The sequence below is a fragment of the Aspergillus fischeri genome, genomic scaffold, assembly GCF_000149645.3.
Source record: "Aspergillus fischeri NRRL 181 1099437636264 genomic scaffold, whole genome shotgun sequence".
NCBI classification, from domain to species: Eukaryota; Fungi; Ascomycota; class Eurotiomycetes; order Eurotiales; family Aspergillaceae; genus Aspergillus; species Aspergillus fischeri.
Genome location: NW_001509762.1, coordinates 5,918,171 through 5,935,720, shown reverse-complemented (window position 1 = coordinate 5,935,720; position 17,550 = coordinate 5,918,171). Strand labels below are relative to the sequence as shown.

The 17,550-nt window shown below is 51.7% G+C and overlaps 4 protein-coding genes across 4 annotated transcripts, besides 5 other annotated features; 1 reads left to right on the top strand and 3 right to left on the bottom strand.

Annotated features, from left to right (window-relative positions):
- Positions 1–175: 175 nt before the first annotated feature.
- Positions 176–2,254, top strand: NFIA_092360 (nuclear export protein Noc3; the record flags this gene model as incomplete). The annotated part of the gene is made up of 1 exon (XM_001261171.1): positions 176–2,254. The coding sequence occupies one exon, from the start codon at positions 176–178 to the stop codon at positions 2,252–2,254; it is 2,079 nt and encodes a 692-aa protein (XP_001261172.1).
- Positions 442–510: a microsatellite.
- Positions 2,255–2,745: 491 nt separating the features above from the next.
- NFIA_092350 (uncharacterized protein) lies at positions 2,746–5,761 on the bottom strand (the record flags this gene model as incomplete). The annotated part of the gene is made up of 2 exons (XM_001261170.1): positions 2,746–5,567; positions 5,671–5,761. The coding sequence occupies 2 exons, from the start codon at positions 5,759–5,761 to the stop codon at positions 2,746–2,748; spliced, it is 2,913 nt and encodes a 970-aa protein (XP_001261171.1).
- A 1,434-nt stretch (positions 5,762–7,195) lies between these two features.
- NFIA_092340 (PT repeat family protein) lies at positions 7,196–12,548 on the bottom strand (the record flags this gene model as incomplete). Its single annotated transcript, XM_001261169.1, has 2 exons — positions 7,196–12,213; positions 12,278–12,548. The coding sequence occupies 2 exons, from the start codon at positions 12,546–12,548 to the stop codon at positions 7,196–7,198; spliced, it is 5,289 nt and encodes a 1,762-aa protein (XP_001261170.1).
- Positions 8,199–8,469: a microsatellite.
- Positions 8,199–8,483: a microsatellite.
- Positions 8,492–8,532: a microsatellite.
- Positions 10,876–11,168: a microsatellite.
- A 2,355-nt stretch (positions 12,549–14,903) lies between the features above and the next one.
- On the bottom strand, positions 14,904–15,692 carry NFIA_092330 (uncharacterized protein; the record flags this gene model as incomplete). The annotated part of the gene is made up of 1 exon (XM_001261168.1): positions 14,904–15,692. The coding sequence occupies one exon, from the start codon at positions 15,690–15,692 to the stop codon at positions 14,904–14,906; it is 789 nt and encodes a 262-aa protein (XP_001261169.1).
- Between the last annotated feature and the right edge of the window lie 1,858 nt (positions 15,693–17,550).

The window sequence follows — 17,550 nt, the reverse complement described above, 5'->3', positions numbered from 1 at the left end:
ATCAGAATAAAAATTTCTTGAAGCTCCGCGGGAACAAAAATTCTAGACAAGGTGGAGCGGGAGCTCTAGCGTGAGATTCTTGGCGTTCGGGGAAAATTCAAAGGAAGAAAAAAAGTTTCAAACTCCGAATTTTGACGATTGCCGTCTAACTTCGAACAATCCACGCACAGAAATTATGGCCCCTGGACGCACGATAAAGAGGAGACGACTAAGTCCTCCCGGTGACGAGGAGGATAGCTCCTCCCGACCCTCGCGTGATTCTCTCAACGATTTCTACAGCAATGCTGCCGAATGGGATCTCGAACAGGACTACGAGCGCCGACCGCGCAAACTAGGCAAGAAAGACAAAGAGAACACTAGGTTGCCCATTAAGACGGCAGAAGGGCTGCAAATGGTCGAGTCTGAACCAGAGGCGGAAGAGTCTGACAGTTTTCTCGGTACCGACGACGACGAAGACGGTGATGAAAATGAGGCCGATTTTGACGACGAGGATATGGAAGATGACGACGAAGCTGCAGAGGAAGCTCCGAAAGTTCCATTAAAGTTGCAGATTATTCAAACAAAGGAAGAGCTTGCGAGACTGGCGACAATCATCAACGAGGACCCGGAAGAGCACATTTCCTCCTTCAAGACGATGGCTGATATGGTGGTGAACGGCCAACATGTCGCGATACAGAAGCTGGCCCTCGCTGCGCAGGCTGCTGTCTACAAGGATGTTATTCCCGGTTACAGGATTCGTCCTCTCAGCGAAGAAGACATGTCCGCGAAAGTCTCGAAAGAAGTGCGCAAGCTCCGGAGCTTTGAACAATCGCTATTGTCTGGGTATAAGCACTACGTCCAGAAGTTATTGGACCTTACAAAATCCTCAAAGCGCGATACTGCAGCGGTCGACCCCGGCTTAAAGAGCATCGCGATCAATTGCGCCTGCAACCTCCTCCTTTCCGTACCCCACTTCAACTTCCGCACAGAGCTGCTGAAAATCCTTGTGAATCGTCTCGCAAAAAGGCAGATCGATGCTGATTTCGTCAAGTGTCGAGAAACAATGGAAGAGGTGTTTCGGAAGGATAATGATGGAATAGTCTCTTTGGAAGCTGTTCGTCTGCTGTCAAAGATGATGAAAGCCAAAGATTTCAGGGTACACGAGAGTGTCTTGGACACATTCCTCCATCTACGACTTCTCTCCGAATTTTCGGCAAAGGGCTCGAGGGATAGGGTAGACCGCCGGCCAGCAGAAGAGGAGAATACCTTCCACGGCAAGAAACCGAAACAGAAGCGCGAATTCCGCACCAAGCGAGAGCGCAAGCTGCAGAAGGAGCGAAAGGCCGTGGAAAAGGACATGAAAGAGGCGGACGCTTTAGTTTCCCACGAAGAAAGAGACAAGAACCAAGCGGAGACACTGAAGCTTGTCTTCGGCACTTACTTCCGTATCCTGAAGCTTCGCATTCCCAACCTCATGGGTCCCGTCCTCGAAGGTCTCGCCAAATACGCACACCTGATCAACCAAGACTTTTTCGGTGATCTGCTGGAAGCGTTGAAGGACTTGATCGGCCACGCCGATAAATCTGAGGTAGAAGATGGTGACGAGGAGGAAGCACAGGAGGAAAGCGAATCGACGTCGCGAGACGCTCAACGAGAGGCTCTGCTCTGTACCATCACTGCTTTTGCGCTTTTGGAGGGGCAAGACGTTAGCAAAGCGGCATCATCTCTTCACCTCGACCTGAGCTTCTTCGTCAAACATCTCTACCGCTCCCTTTATTCCCTCTCTGTCAACCCCGATGTCGAATACAACCCCACCAAGGCACTTCGCCTGCCTGATCCAAACTCAAACGAAGCAAACGGCTCGACACATCGATCCAAGAGCAAAGTCAACTTCCAGACACCCACTGTCCTCCTCCTTCGGTGTCTCCAATCTACGCTTCTTTCCCGCGCACATGGAACGCCACCTACCATTCGACTTGGCAGTTTCACCAAACGGCTCATGACAACCTCTCTCCAGGTACCTGAGAAGTCTGCACTCGCGACGCTGTCGCTTCTGAACCAAGTCGCCAAGCACCATGCGCGCCGGATCGCACCATTGTGGAACAGCGAGGAACGGAAAGGGGACGGAGTGTTCAGCCCCTTCGCCGCTGACGTTGAGACCACCAACGTATTTGCGGGAACAGTATGGGAAGGCGAGTTGCTGCGTCTTCACTATTGCCCTCAGGTTAGAGATGCGGCAGCGGATATAGAAAAGTTGATTGTGGGCCGGAATTGAGCTGCGATTACAATACCAGACTTCAGTCTTATTTTTGAGTTTATGATCCTTTCACAAATTTCTCGTGCATTTCTCCAGTGCAGCCTATCACATATCTTTTTTTTTGTGCTTTTCTGGCCTTCCGTTTTTTCTCAGCCATCGACACATTGGAGATACCCGTAGGTAAATTGAGCACGTGAACGCACGGTCCTTTAAGAATCTCCCGTCCTCCTCACATCATTAGTGCAAATAGACCCAAATCCATCACTCCCTCATCAAGTAATAAAGCCAGCAACCAAATTCGTCAGGTCCTAAGGAATGCTTCCAGTCATGAATTCAAATAGGAACGCTGAGCTTCGGCAAAACATTGAGTGAAATGTACTCCAGGTCTTATCGTCGACAATACCAATCCAACTTCAGTTTGGACTAAAAGCCCCATAGCGGCAGTCACATATCTCAATGATTGGTGCGCAACAAACGAATACTCAACGAAGTTCATCCGGATTTGAGATCTAAGCATTATGGTTGCTCTGATTACTCTCAGGCGAGGCTCCGCTCTGCGCTGCCGGACACCAAGTTGCAGCCTGCCAGTCCTGTGTCCCCGTTTGAGCTGAGGCAGTGACAGAGACAGGATCAGAAACCTGAAAGGAAGCAGGTATATTATGCGGAGTTTGGCCGGCATAGCTCGGCCGCATCAGAGGTGCTCGAGGGGGCGCAGCCGCCGCAGGGGGACGCAACTGGATATCCCTATTGAGTGACGAAGACGAAGAGGGTGTAACAGCGAAGGCGTTTGCGGGCAAGCGGTTGGCGGTTGGTGTGCTGGTGCCGATGTTCTGGTGAGGATGCGGATTTTTCAATCCGCGTCTCTGCGGGGTAGGTCTCTCCGTTGCACAGGTCGTCTGTCCGGTCTGCGTACGCGGCTGAGGTTCGAGGCGCTCCCGATCACGCATGATCTGCTGCTGTTTGTCATTGCGTAAAGCGGGGTGGATGGAGCTTGGGCTCTCCTCGGCGAGTGTCGAAGGCTGTGAGGCTCCAACTGCAGCAGCTGGGACAGAAGGCGTTGAGGAATGGCCGTTCTGTCCTTGAGAATTCTTGGTCTTCTTATTCCGACGGGGCGTGTGCAAGAATTTGCCGCCAGCACGACTTTCACCGTCATCCCGGCGGCGGAATCCAAACATCCCCTTCTTGTGAGGGGTCTTCACACCTTCATTGGTGTCAAGGTGTGAGTTCTGGATGAGTGAACTCTGTCCATTCTCAGGAGCAAAGTTGGCTGCAGATTGACGACTAAGCTTGGGCGCCTTAGGCTCAGGAGAGCCTGAGGACTCCTGAGCAGGGTTTCTTCTCACCCCTCTCTTCACCTGAGAGTCTGTGATCTCTCGGCGTTTCTCTCCTAAAGGCGTGCTGCGGAAGGGCACAGTAGTGGACGGAATGTTTTGAGCGGGTCCTTGGTTGTTGTGTTGGGTCAAAGAGCCCTCACCCCCAGACACGTTCTTGCTTTCTTCCTTCTCCTTTCCTTTCTTCCTGTCTTGGTTCCTGCTTACTTCCATTTCACCCTTCTTGACACACCGCTGTCCATTTTTATCCAGTTGTTTCTCGCTGTCCTTGGTCACAACGGGAGTAATTTCAGGCGCCTGCAACTCAGTACCTGTGATCTTCGGATCGGGTGCTGAGTTGCAGGAGGCACACGCCTTCTGAGGCGACGTTCTTGACGCGTTGATTTCTCCTCTCAGTTTGTTGATTTGGCTCGAGACACCGATCAACAACCTCTCTTCCATACGCCTCATTTGAAATTCAATTGCTCCAACCTGACATTGAAGATTGGTCATACCGCGGTGCAAGTCTGACACGGCCTCATTCTGGCCTGCCGTGCGGGCATTGATTAAACGCAGAATATCGAACATGGCGTCTGTCTGTCGCAGAATCTGATCCTTTGACCAATTGTTCGAGTTCTCAAGTACCCTGCAAAGTCTATGAACAACGTTGTTCATATGGGCATGGACTGCTTCGATATGGGACGTGAGCTGCTGTTCCAGGTCCGCTGTGTTCCGATAGTCTGGATCTGGTGGAGGAGGAGCGTAGCCTCCGTGACTTGTAACACCAGCGAAGGGGTGTTGAGCGACTGCAGCGTGAGGTTGAGCATTGAAATGCTGGATGTGCGTCTCTTCGAGTGCTGGCTGATATGCTGTCATCACGGTAGGCTGAACTCCCCCGTGACCATGATTGAAAGATGCGGGATAGCTTGGCTGATCAGTCGCAAGCATCACAGGAAATCTATGTTCATTCGTGCGAACTCGTCCCCGTCTGTGGGCGGTATTTGGAAGGTCTGGGGTCATCTCGGCACTGGCATTGTCGTATATGGACGGCGAGATCGGATCGGCAAATTCATCTTCCACCGCATAGAACGAGATATTTGTCGATGCAGGGCTGCCCAGATCGTTCTCCGCTCTCAGGCTGCGAATGCTTGGTTGCTCTCTGATGACCTGCGCCTGTCCACTGTTTTCGAGCTCGCCTGCGCGGGCCACAGGAGAAGAGCCAGTCAGTAGCAGGGTATCAAGCTGCACTTTCCTCTCGGACTCTCGCTCGACAGGGCTCTGCATGGCGTTTCTGCCCGCAAAGGGCCCAAGGCTCAACTTTTCGTTGTTTGGCTGCTGATCGTTTGCCATGGAACGAGCCACAGCACAGGATTCAACGCTCGTCTGCGAAAACTGTCCAAAGCTGATGTCCCTAAACGGAAAGGTTGGTGCAGACAATGGGTAGACTCCCGGGTCTCGTGGCTTAGGGACATACAGCTTCTCTTCGTTGAAGTCCTGAGTATCCACGCCATAGATCTGTCCGCTTTCATTGCCCGCTGCTGGCTCATTTTTAGAGCTGTCCCTGCGGAACTCCTTTGCAAGATCTTTGAGACTGAGCTTGGACCTGAGCGCAGCCACTCTGGATTTCATTTTTTCTTTCTGACTGTTTTTGTCCACCTTATTATTTTCGACGTCCTCGGGCCGAGCTGGCTCGGTGACGGAACGCTTCTTAGTCATGGTAGGGTTGCTCATGACGTCCGACTTGCAAGCCTCGACGGATTCACCATTATCTTCCACAGGAAGGTGGCGTGGCTTTGGCATGGGAAGGGCCAGCTCAGCGTCGTAATCGAGACCCGACGACTTGCGTGAGGTGGTTGGTCTGGCACCCATGACTGGACCCTTACGAGGTATAGCGACTACGACGAACGAGCTTATTAGCATCAAGTCCTCCGTCTTCAGGGAAAAGCATTCGTGGACCCCTGTCGAGGAGATATTGAACGCTTGCTTACCTTTGTCGGAGCTGGTAGTCTGCTGCTGAGCGACTACAACCAAACGAGCATATTAGCACCAAGGTTCTTCCGTCTTCAGGGAAAAGCATTCGTGGACCCCTGTCGAGGAGACACTGGATTCTGGATGCCTGCTTACCTTTATCGAAGTTGGTGTTGGCAGTCTGCTGCTGCTGCTTTTGCTCCTGAGCCTTCATCTGCGCCCACGCGTTTCCACTCTGCGAAGCCATGGCAACGTAGCAGAAGTAGTAGGCAGTTTCTTTTCAAAGGATTCTCGAGCAATGATATCAGAAGCTTGTGCTTATCACGATGGTTGAATAAGAGCAAAAATGGAAGAATTATGGAAGTGTTGCTATGGATATGAAGAGAGTTTGATCGATGGTCAGCTACAATGCTTGGGAGGGTGTTTGGGCTCGCTTGAGATCTCACTTTGTGTGTGCGAGCACCGCGCGTCTAGCGAGGAAACAGAACTTCACGGAATATCTGCTCAGTGATGTTTTCTTGTTTGTGTTGCTGGTGCTGGTGTTGGTGCTTGCTAGCGCCTGAGGAGCAGACGTCACTCAGGTGCTCAGCGTGAACTGCAGCATGTACTTAGATTCTTTAACCATTTGTCTCTCTTTCTCTCTGGCAGGCAGAATGATATCAGGCTTAGGACTATTCAGTTCTTCTCTTAAAGTACATGTAGCTATCCCTAAGTAGGAGCTGTGATCGAACAGGATGCCGCCTCCATAGCTGGGTCTGTATAGAGGCAAGCCATAGATTCAGAATACGCAACGTTTAGTACAAACTGATTCTCTCATGGAGTATCCAAAGCTACGCTGCGAGTGTGGATTGCGATTCCTACTATATGACGTACATAATCTTCTGTATTGATTGAGAAAGTTGGTAAACCAGTCCGGGTTGAGCAGGCGATATCACTGTACCGTTACCAAGAGACCTGGCAAGGAGTTCGGGGTGCTTCTCGCTAAGGGAGGTAACATTCTACACTGTCAGAGAGGTCTGCTTGTGGGAAGAGGCTACGTATGTCTGAACATTTGTCAGACAGAATTCTAACTGGGCTGCAGATATTGCTACCTTCTTGCACTTCTTAAGGGTAAAGGGATCGAATTTGGCGGAAAGGTAATCCTGACTATGGCTAGGGTAATGCCACTCCACGAGACTAGCTTGATATTCTACAGTAAGGAGCATTGTTGAGAATCGAGAGGTCTTTATTCATTCATCATAATCATCAAACATAAACATCATTACACACTGGCAGACGATCACATCAACCGCAAACTTCCGGCCAGTCATATCGATTGTTACCAAGGTCAGACAGCCTTCCAAGGTTGTGAGAGAGTTGCGACAGTTAGAGAGTAGAGTAAGGGAGATAATATTAACAAATCGAGAGCGAAAACTTCACAAATATCAAATACAGGGGAATCGAGTCGAGTAAAAAATGAGCGGCGATAATCAATTTTTCAACAGATTCAGACTTATCGGGTATATGCACGCCAAATAATAGCCAGCAAGGGTGCAGCGAAAACGGTCATCAAGAACAGATTCCTGAATCTCATTAGCTTTGGCACTGACAATGATTAAGCGATTGATTATTTGATCACTCCTGGAGTTCAGAGACTCTGTAGAGCAGAATAATTTCTTGGACAAGCGGTAGGAGCAACCATCTACTGGTTCGTCCTTCCACGACGGCGGAAGGGCGAGAAGATGGCGCCAAAGAAATTGCCGAAGACGGCACGCAAAATAGTCCTCAACCAGCTGTCTCGCTTATGGTTCAAGGAAACAGCAGTGACTGACCGATTTTGACTGGGAGAACGAGACTCCTCGTTGTTCTTGGGAGCAACTGCCTTGCCGGCATCGCTCTCAGTAGGAGCAGGAGACTCGCTCGCGACGGAGGGGCCGTCAGTAGACGCAGGAGCGTGCTCGTCGTGACCGGCTGGCTTCACAGCCTGGTTATCCTTGGTGGACGAAGTAGGTTCGGCAGGCAACTGTTCTGTGGATGGCAATTCCAGCTTTCGGAGCAGAGCTTCGCGGTCGCCAGCAAGTGCTGCGAGAGCAGGATCACTTTCAGGCTCGGGTGTGGGCATGTCCTTCGAAGTGGAGGATTCGGCGATCTGGGGTGCAGGTACGAGGTGGGAAGTTTCCTGCTTGTCGTCATTAGGCCGAGACTGTTCCTTGGTGTTCACATCGTCCTTAGGTGTAGCAACGACTTCAGGCTCTTTGTGAGACCTGGAAACGACTCCAGCAACAACAGCACCGGTAGCGATGGCAGCTGCAGCACCAGCTCCAACGAGCTCAGGAGTCACAATCGAGTCTTTCTCTTCTGAGTCCTTGGCGGCCTCCACGGTGGGCTCGGGGGTGGCATCCTGAACTGGAGGCTGAGCGAAAGGATCGACGTCTTTCTCAACCGAAGAGTCACCATTGGAAGTAGGGGCCGGCTCTTCAGCCTTGGGTTCCTCGGAGGCTACTGGTTCGGATTCGACCTTAGCGGCCTCCTTTTCACCAGTTGGAGGTTGGTCTACCTCTCCACCGTTGCTGACCACGCCATTGACCTCAGGTTCTACTGCTGTCTCAGCAGAATCTTCCTTGACGGCCTCAGGCTTCGCTTCGTCGGTAGTCACTTCAACCTCTTGAGCCTCGCTTTGCTTTTCAGTCGCGGGTGCGATGGTGGGCTCAGCGACGGGCTCAGCGACGGGCTCAGCGACGGGCTCAGCGACGGGCTCAGCGACGGGCTCAGCGACGGGCTCAGCGACGGGCTCAGCGACGGGCTCAGCGACGGGCTCAGCGACGGGCTCAGCGACGGGCTCAGCGACGGGCTCGGCGACGGGCTCGGCGACGGGCTCGGCGACGGGCTCAGTAACAGGCTCAGTAACCGGTTCAGTGACAGGCTCAGCAACGGGCTCAGCAACGGGCTCCGCAACGGGCTCCGCAACGGGCTCAGTAACAGGCTCAGCAGCAGGCTCGACAGACTCAACCGGCTCAGCGACAGACTCGACGGGCTCAGTGGTGGGTTCGACGACCGGCTCGACAGCAGATTCAACCACCGGCTCAGTGGCCACTGTCTCCTCTGTGTGCTTGGCCGCTTCTTCAGCGACTGGGTCCTCAGTAACGTCCTTGGTGGGGACCTGCTCTGCTGCGAGCTCCTCTTGTGGCTCGCTGACTGCGGGCTGTTCCGCGGGTTTCTCATCTTCTTGGGGTTCCTCGACCGTAGCCGGGGCTTCGACTTGCTTCTCCAAAGCAGGCTGATCGGCCGAGGCGCTAGCAGTAACCGCTTCAGTGGCGGCCTCCTGGACAGCTGGTTCCTCGGAAGTCGACTCCTGAGAGGGCTCTTCAGACACTACATCTTTGGGACTCTCATTCTTTGTAGGTTCATCAACAGCACGGGTGGCGACAGCCGCTTCGGGCACAGTAGGTTCTACCGGTGCAGTCTCCTCGACAACGCTCTCAGCCACTGATTCCTTAGGGGCTTCCTTGTCGGTGGTCACATCTTCCTGCTGTTCTTCAGTCGCTGCCACCTCGGCAACTTCATCTTGAGCAGGTGCCTGAGTGCTGGCTTCCGGCTCAGCAGGTTCAGTCGCCTCACTGGTCTGCGGCTCTGAGACTGGTTCCTCCGTCGCGGGCTTCGAAGGAACTACTTCCTCAGCAACAGAGGGTTCCTCTGCTGTCACGTCCTTAGAGACTGTCTCTTCAGCGGGCTTCTTCTCAGTAGCGTCTTTTTGAGCGACCACGGTTTCAACAGGTTCTTCAGCAACCGGTGCCACCGCTTCGGGTTCCTTCACTGTCTCTGGCTCAACTGCCTCCTCAACCGGTGCGGATTCAGTTGTCTCTGCCGCAGTTGGGTCTTCGATAGTCACTTCAGTGGCCTTGGTTTCTTCAACAGCCTCGTCGCTGGCCTTGGTCTCCTGGGCAGCGGCTTCCTCAGTTGTAGTCTCCTCGGGACCGCAGTCCTTGCAGAGAGTAGGCTCGTCGGCGGGCAATTCGGACTTCTCAGTAGCGGCAACAGGTTCTTCAATTTCTCCCTTTACCTCAGATACTTCCGCAGGAACTGCTTCCTCGGTAGCAGTAGCTTCGGTGGGCTCGTTGATGGCCACCTTTTCCTTAGCTTGCTCTCCGGTGGTCGTGGTGGGTCCTTGGGGCGGTTCAACAGTGGCCGGCTCTTTAGCTACAGCTTCGACTTCGGGAGATTCGCTCGCAGGCTCAGGAACGGCCGTCTCAGCAGCCGGTGCCTCTGGCGCCTCGGGAGCAACAGGAGCTTCGTCCTTGGACTCAGCAGCCTTTTTCTCGCTTGCTTCAGCCTCGGACTCCTTTGCGGGTTCCTGGGTAACGGGGTGTTCCTCAACCCCTGGCTCTTCAGTCTCGGACACTACCGCAGGCTTTTCGCTCGACGCAGCCTCTTCAACCGCAGGAGTTTCAGCGGTAACTTCTGCGACTACTGGTTCGCTCACTTCCGATGGTTTGGGAGCCGCTTCAGCAACAGACTCCTGGGTGACCGGCTTGTCCTCAGCCAGAGTTTCAGTCGCAGCTTCATCTTGAACAGGTCCCTTAACATCTGCTTCGACAACAGCGGGTTCTGGCGCTGTTTCGGTTGTGGACTCTTCTTTTGCACCCTCTTCAGCTTTGGCTTCCATGGAAGGCTCCGCGGCAGGAAGAGTTTGATTCGGCGTTTCCTCGCTGCCTGGGTCCTTAGCGGGCTCCTCTGCAGTAGTGGACTCTTCCGTTGGTGCTTCGAGATTTGTGGCAGGTGTCTCCTCAACAGCAGCTTCTTCGGCTCCCTGTGGCTCAGGTTCCTTGGCGGCTACCACTTGAGTGGTATCGTCCTTAGCTGGTTCCTCGGTCTCCTCGGTTGGGGCAGATTTTACAGCAGGCTCATCATTGACAAGTTCCTTGGCAGGTCCTTCAGCAGCGGTAGACACCTCCGTATGTGTCTCAGCCTCCTTGCCGGTGATTTCTTCTGCGGCTGCCAATTCGGTAGAGGGTTCCTTTGTTGATTCTTCGGCCTGAGGCGCATGGATTGCTGGCTCATCGCTGATAGGCTCCTTGGCGGACTCTTGGGCAGCAGTAGGCTCTTCCGTTGGTGCCTCAACCTCTTTGTTGATGGATTCATTAGCGGCTGGCTCCTCCGTTGCCTGCGCCTCGGGTTCCTTGGCGGCTGTCACTTCCGCAGTAGGTGCTGAATCCTCTGTGGAAGCAATCTCAACAGGTGGCTGCTCGGCGACAGTCTCCTTGGCAGACTCTTCGGCGACGGCAGGCTGTTCGGCAGATTTCACCTCAGGCTCCTCTGCAGGAACTGCCTCGACCAGTGTCTCCTTAGCCGGTTCTTCGGCAACAGCCGTCTCGGTTTTCTGTTCCTCGTGGATCGGTTCCTTGGCAGATTCCTCAGCAGCTGGCTCCTTCTGAGCGTCAGGGGAGGTCTCTTCGACCTTCTCAGTTGTCGATGACTCCGCGACTGGGGTCTCTGCAGCAACTTCCTTCTTGGAATCTTCAGAAATCTCCTCATGGATTGGTTCCTTGGCAGATCCCTCAACAGCTGGCTCCTTCTCAGCGTCAGGGGAGGTCTCTTCGTCCTTCTCAGTCGTCGATGCCTCCGCGACGGGGGCCTCTGCAGCAACTTCATTCTTAGAATCTTCAGGAATCTCCTCAGGGGCGGATTCCTTGATCGGTTTCTCAACAGCGGCTTCGTCGGTAGCCGAGTGCTCGACACCGGAAGCCTCGGCTGGCTCCTCGGCCGCCTTCTTCGCCTCGACAGACTCCTGTGCTGGCTGTTCCTCCACGTTGTTCAGAGAGGGTGACTCATCCCCGATGGTCGTTTGAACCTTCTCTTCAGCGATAGGCCCCGCAGGCACTGTTTTCTCGGAGGATTTCTCGGCAAGTGGCGCCTCATCAGTGGCTGTCTCTGTAGGGGCATTCTCGGCCTTTGTCGGTTCGGCTGAAGATGGCTCCACTAGGTTAGATTCCACAACAGGCACTTCCTCCGTAACTGGTTGCGCGGGCGCAGCTTCTTCCCGAGACTTTTCGAGGGCAGACTCTGGCACTTCTGATTCTTTAGCGGCTTCCGCCTTCTCTTCAACTGCAGCAGGAACGATTTCAACATCCTGCGGCTTCTGATCCTCAGCCTTCTCGACCTCCTTTGTCTCAGGCTTCTCGGCCTCAGGTGAAGTGCTGGGAATCTCTTCAGGCTTGTTTTCCTTGGCGTCTTTTGTAGTTGTCAAAGAAGCCTCAGCTGCCTTCTCTTCCACTGGCTCCGCCTTCTCCGCAACAGCATCATCAGGTTGTGATCCAGAAATCTGCTCAGTAGAATGTGTGCCGTTGGTCTTAGGTTCTGCGGCTGCGATAGAGGCAGGTTGTGTTTCGGCGTCCTCCTGGATATCGCTCGACTTGGATATCTCGGAAACAAGCTCCGGCTTCACCTCCTGTGTCGTGGGTTCCGACTCAGCGTGCGGAACTTTCTCAACAACCACAGGGATATCAGTCTCCTTTGGCACTTCATCCTTCACCGCCTCGGTCGTCGTTGTGGTTTGCACCTCGGACTCTTTCGCGATCTCCTCGGCCTTCTCGCTGGTGCCATTCTCAAGAGGAGTTTCGGTTTCCTTCTCGACAGCCTTAGCTTCCGCAGCAACAGGCGCCGCAGCGGATGAACTCGAACCAACAGTGAGGATATTGTTGACGACGCCTTCGTCGTCGGCAGCTGCAATCACAGAAATGGTCAGCTCCAAGTCAACAGTACCCGACACAGAGATTAAGTTTCGTACCATGCTTCACATCCTTATCATGGAACCACGGACCGTCGGTACCCTCCCTGAACCGATACTGGTATTGACCCTCGGGCAATTCAACATCTCTGGAGAAGAGGTATTCGGTCTTAGTGGAGTTCCCGTCCGCATCCTTGTGCTCTACAGGTTTGGCGCTGAGCTCCAAGGGCTCCCATTTGGGATTCGAGAAGGTCCCCGCAACGTAGATGGCGGGGGTCTCAGTTGGACGACGGATGGAAATAGTGACGGTCTCTCCATTGGTGAGAGCCATTATGGTCATAAAGGTCGTAACAGTCGTAAGGTATCACAGACAAACAAAACAGGAAAGAGGTCAAACGCGAACAGGACTGGAAAGCAAAGGTCTTTATCGAATCGAGTCTCCAACGATTGAACGAAGTACCCCTCAAACAGCAAGAGATGAAATAGTATACAGGAAGGCGGTAGTCGAATCGGACAGAAACCTCTCAAAATGAACAAGTAGACAGGAATATGGAACGGTGGGAGGTTGTGAGAGGTATCGTCAGAGGGGTTGTATGACCAAGCGTAGATTGGTCCGATAAGGAAAACTTAAGGTAGTTGGGAGACTGCGAAAACAAACAATCGAGGGGAGTCAGATGAGGAGATCAACTCGAGGAGACCGATGGATGAGGAGGAGGAGCTAGGAGCCGGAGTGCAGGTGATTCACAAGGAAGAAAAAAAAAATATGTGGTGCCCACGGAAGCCAAAGGTCGGATGGAGTCGTCAAAGTGTAAGCTGTATGTCAAAGACGGTTAGAAGCCCTCACGACTCGGGCATAGTGCCAAAGAAAGTGGCATAGCTCTGGCCGTTAGTTACTTACTATCTACTTAGTTAGCGGGGCACCAGCAGTTGTCACAGTGATCAGGCCCCCGCCCGTGATTTGGGTGCTGCCAGTTCGAGCTAGTGGCTTTTTCGAGGTGATTTTGATACCAGTCATGGAGCTGTAGCTATATAGACTAGATAGGGGATAAGGAAGACACGGAATGGGAACATCTTGAATTGGATCCTGACTGACTTGCATTCTTTCAGAGATCGGCAGCAGACATAGAGTCATCGCCAGCTTCAATGAACGATGATGATACCAAAGGTAGCATGATTCTGTATCCATACAAACTTTCCCAGGTACGTAGGTTACTGATAATTTTGCGCAGATCCTTAAGGTAGAGTGTAGACTAAACCATGAAGGCTCGGGACTGGCGCCAGAGCACAAAATGCGGTGAGTTGGCGGCTTCCCTGCTGCCAATCATATCCCTGGTAATATTTTTTTACATGCTCCAAGTTGAGAAGATCAAGTTGCTTTGTATCATTTCCTGCTTCTTAGCTGTACTCTTGTCTGGTTCTCAATCTCAGCATGACCTGCACAGAATTTCACTACGGCATGTTGTGCACAATGATCGAATCCAAGGATCAGAAATCTCTGCATTCAAGAAAAGGAGAGGCATGAGTGGATTCGGTATCAGCAAAATAATAGTGTGTGGCGCCATACGGAGTACAGTCCCATCTGTACTCCGTACTGCTAGTCATTTGAAGGACCCTCTCCGTTTACGCCGTCGCCCGTCATGTCATGAGATAATTTCGTGCTATTATTTCTTACCATTCAAAAATGCGAGAGTCCAGTTATTATCCAAGGATCTTTGAAGTCAAGCATGGAAAGATTTGATTCGACCAGTCCCTGAACCACCTTACCCTACGATAGTAAACCATGGTTCGCGGAAAGCAACTTCAGTAAGGCATATGCAATGCAACACTAGAGCATGAAACCCTCGTCTTCCTCCAGACTCAGTTGCGATCAAAATACTCCATTGTATCTATGTGCTCTTACGAATAAAGGGGTGTCTTTGCGGGTCAAACTTCCAGCCAACATCTTATAGTCTCATCACCTCCTGTCTCCTTTATCCTTGTTGCTATTTTTCGCTTGTGGGCTTCGATACTGTCCTGGTCGTGGATTTCTCACGAGCCATGGAACGGCTCCCTCGGTTATTTGTCCTACCGACAGAGTGGTCCGTGTAGCCTTCTTACTCACAACTACCCGTGGAGTGCAGAGTGGCTGACTCCGTACTTGGTCGGTTGAAGTGAGAGACTCTATATTTCTCGGGATGGCACTGCCTATCTATTATTTTCTGGTAGATAACTCATGACCTCAACAGCAATCTTGGTTGCTCTAGCGCTGTCGATCTTCGCGTACATGCTGCAGGTGTTGACTTTTGGTAGAAAATAGGGTGCGGACTAAACAGAGAATGCAGCTCTCCAACACCCTTAAGAATATAATACGTAGAAAGGTTGACATCTTCTGAACCATGTTAAGCTTTCATTTACCTCAATTTTAGAGAGCAATGCAATGAAGTCATAGCAGAAACCACAAAGAGACTAACCAATGTTCATCAGGACAGCGACGAGATGTTCCATCATGCAAATTAGGTCGTTGGAACAGAATTCAATTACAAGACATCTAAGAAACACAGATGCACACCTTTAACAGCTCATAAAACCGTGACCGGAGGCCTGAGAAAATCAACGCAAAAGAACTGCAGGCTGCTATCACATAAACAGAAAGAGATTAGGACGAAGGTATCTGAAAAGCTATTCGAGAGCAAAAAACAAACAGACGTCAATATATCTCCAAATCTTCGAATTCCACCACCAACCCTTCCTCAGAGCCGGCCGTGGCGCTGCTGCCCAGCATCGGACCGTTCATCATCGCCCACACGGTGCTATTACGCGAGATATTGGCCGGCCGGCTAGCATACACACCCACATGGACAAACTTGTCTTCTACCCCGTAGAAGAACCATGTCACTTCTCGTAGCTTCTTCCACGTGCTGCCCACAGCACCCGGCGTCCTTGCAAATGGGGACAGTGTTGGAATCTGATACCAGACCACAAGTGAATGACCAACGCGCTCGAACTTGATCCGCAGAGAATGCACAGTCGTCGGTCCATTGTCAGGCAGACAGAGGGGCGAGACACACCAGTCAGCTCCGTCAGCCGTTGCACTGACTGAGGATGCGTTCACTGTCCCCGAGCAGAATTCCATGCCAGCTTTGACCCATCTGCACGGCCGCAGAGACCGGGATATTTCGTGACGAATAAAAGGCGTCACTGGTGATATTGGCACATTCTCTGAGGAGAAGGATTGAGGTGCGGCTCCGGCGAAAACAACGATGCCGCCTTGATCTGATTCCATCTCCCAGTCCGCACTCACAGTGACTTCGGCGACTACGAAAGGGTTTCGTAACGAGGTAAAAACAATAGGTGCCGTAGCAGTGTCTCCGTTGGGCGGCTTCCGCCAGAGATCCGTGTTAGGACCGGCAGTAAGAGTAAAATATTCCATACACTCCGGTAGTGAGAATGTTGAGGGCAAATTCAACGTACTAAACGAAGAACCATGAGGAGGCATTGTGCGAGCTGCCTGCCTGCGCGAAAGTGTTTCAGATTAGGGAAGATTGCCTTGTGAGCGTTTTACTCGCAGTCGCTCAATGCAAGCGTCGAATCTGCATGGAAATTCCTGCCTAATATGAGTTTTCAAACTGCAATAGCCTGGAAGTCGTTCTGAATACAAGTAAGACAGTGATGGGCAGAAAAACACGAAGAGAGAGAAGACAAAGGATGATCGCATTATCTTGGAAAAAAAGAGTAAATCTCTCATCACAGCAAGAAGCAAGGGAGCTATACTTCTCTCTCCACGGGGCCATCCCATGCCGCGAGTCGATGCGGGTCAAGGATCCCAATGGTATATGTGAAAGTGAAGATCAAGACAGGTGTTGAACAAAGAGTGCAGACTTACCCAGTCTGGGCGCAATGAAGCAATCAAGCTAGAAAAAGTAAAGAGACACTTCGAGGAAAAGCAAGATGGACCGAACAGGCCTCTTGGATGCCGAACGAACGAAGACAAAATACTGAGGTTGTGTACTCGACAGTACGATACAACTCGCGCAAGGAGTCAGAATCCAACGCAAAGATGAACCTCAAGTTCTCAATAGTAACCTTGATTCGCAACGCGATGTTTGCCAGAGGCTCGCGACAATTCGAACGTCTGTTAGCAGATGATGGATGATTCCCAGATATCCAACGCGAGTCATCATGGAAACGCGAAATGCAGAGAATAGCCAACTTATAGTGTCGGGGGAGATGCCCTCTTTCTCGCCCCCTTTAACTGGGTACAAGAAACCATTGCTTGGTTGGTCCCGACATGTCGGGTGCTATTATCCAGCACTTTTTTGGTTCCATTCACGCCTCAGATTTTGATACAAACTCGAGTGTGAGTGTTTCTATAGATGCTGATTTGCCATCATGTGTAGTTCTGCCGTTCAGTTGCTGCAACGCGGTTCACAAGTGGCGGTTCATGCTACAGTTCTTGGGACAGCAAACAGCCCAGCAGATTTACGCAAGTGATAAGTTGTGGAGTGAACGGTCTGATCCTGAACAGCTGAAAAAGTAAAACAGCCAGGGAGTGGTCCAGTTTATGGACCTTATGGCACAAGCTGAGAGAAGAGAAGGAAATCTAGTGGCAGGTGTTAAGTGTGGAGGGTGTTAGTTCCTATTTATTTATTTCGCCACTGCCAACACAACCCTCTGCCACTCGGAGTTGGCGATATATCGTGTCTATCTGCGCAGAGCTGAAGTCAGACTGATTGTTTACCATGATGTCTTACGCCACAGGTGACGGTCGAATTTTTCAACCATTCCTTCTACCTCGTCATCGCCATCACTGAAGCACAGCCATTGCCAAGGGGACACTTTCTGTGGCTTGTCCTGCATGCTTACATCTCTCCTTCTAGGAACATGCCTGTGAATGAGCGAGTACAAGGATCAAACTTGTCAAATCATGCACGAAACCTCAATTGGAACGATGAACATAAGCATGCTTTTCCGAGCAATCAAAGCAAACAGTTGACGAGTACACCAGATCACAATCGAGATTGGAGGACAATGAAGCATTTAACCACAAGAGCGGATCCGTGTATCTAGCAATCGGAGTCCTCGTCTTCTCATCAAGGGTGTCCAGTCTTTGAAAATCTAGCTGTGTGTCTTCCTCAACCTGTCGCGGGCTTGCTAGTCTCGGTTGCTCTCAGCACACAGATGAGCACCCGGAAGACTGAACGGCTACCTGTGTCCGATTTATGCTAAAATAGCTACTAACGGCCTTCTATTTATCTGGATCATTTTTGTGGTTATAGCAACACGTCCAGGCCGCTTCAACTAATACGCATGCTACAGTGATGTATTCTGTCTCTCAGAGATGATTCAGAAAACGC